Genomic DNA, 790 nt, shown 5'->3' on the forward strand with positions numbered 1-790 from the left:
AGCTCGCCGTTCTTCTCGTGCCTGTAGGTCATGCTGTGCTCCTGGAAGTACTTCTCCACTGCCGGCTTGATCTTGGGTCCCTCCTTGCCGCTGTGGTTGCCCGCTCCGGTGATTACCGACAGCTCCTTGACGTCTGCGCCAACAGTTCAACCATCTCGAGATCAGCACACTGGGTGCACAACACGCACACGCGCACACGCACACGCACACACACAACACGCACCAGGGTGCTTGGCGGCCAGAGTTGCCAGGCGCTCCTCGAGCAGCTTCATGGCGGGCTTGACCTGCTGACCGTGCAGGTCGATGGCAGCGATGCCCTTGCCCTTGTTCCTGTGTTGCCGCAGGTGAGCAAGCCAGTCGCCGCAGCGGCGCGGAGCACCAGAGGAGGAGGAGGAGGCGGCGACACTTCGTACACTTTATCGAACACCTCCCTGGCGGCCTTGTCCTGGGCCTCCTCCATCTTCGCGGTCTCGCCCTTGGCCTTCTCTGTTAGGGGCGAGAGAGAACAAGTTAGTGAATTGGTCATCAATGACGCACACGCACACGCACACGCACACGCACACGCACACGCACACGCACACGCACACGCACACGCACACGCACACGCACACGCACACGCACACGCACACGCACACGCACACGCACACGCACACGCACACGCCAAGTGCGTGTCGTTGTTGTGGTCGCTGGCTTCGTCGTACCTCGCAGCTCGCGGGCCTTGTCCTTGTCGCCGGCGGCGTAGGCCTCCTCGGCCTCCTTGAAGTACCTGTCCTCAGCTGCGCGTGCTTGT

At 62.5% G+C, this 790-nt stretch overlaps 1 protein-coding gene across 1 annotated transcript in view; it reads right to left on the reverse strand.

The window, feature by feature from the left end:
• ACA1_246650 (Smr domain containing protein) overlaps window positions 1-765 on the reverse strand; it is a gene marked incomplete at both ends in the record, with an annotated part of 1797 nt that extends 1032 nt beyond the window's left edge. The window contains 4 exons of the mRNA XM_004335457.1: window positions 60-133; window positions 224-330; window positions 414-486; window positions 702-765. Coding sequence (XP_004335505.1) covers window positions 60-133; window positions 224-330; window positions 414-486; window positions 702-765 — 318 coding nt within the window. The remainder of the gene's footprint in view (window positions 1-59; window positions 134-223; window positions 331-413; window positions 487-701) is intronic.
• Between the last annotated feature and the right edge of the window lie 25 nt (window positions 766-790).

This window comes from Acanthamoeba castellanii, assembly GCF_000313135.1.
Source record: "Acanthamoeba castellanii str. Neff unplaced genomic scaffold scf7180000084763, whole genome shotgun sequence".
Taxonomy (NCBI): Eukaryota; Discosea; order Longamoebia; family Acanthamoebidae; genus Acanthamoeba; species Acanthamoeba castellanii.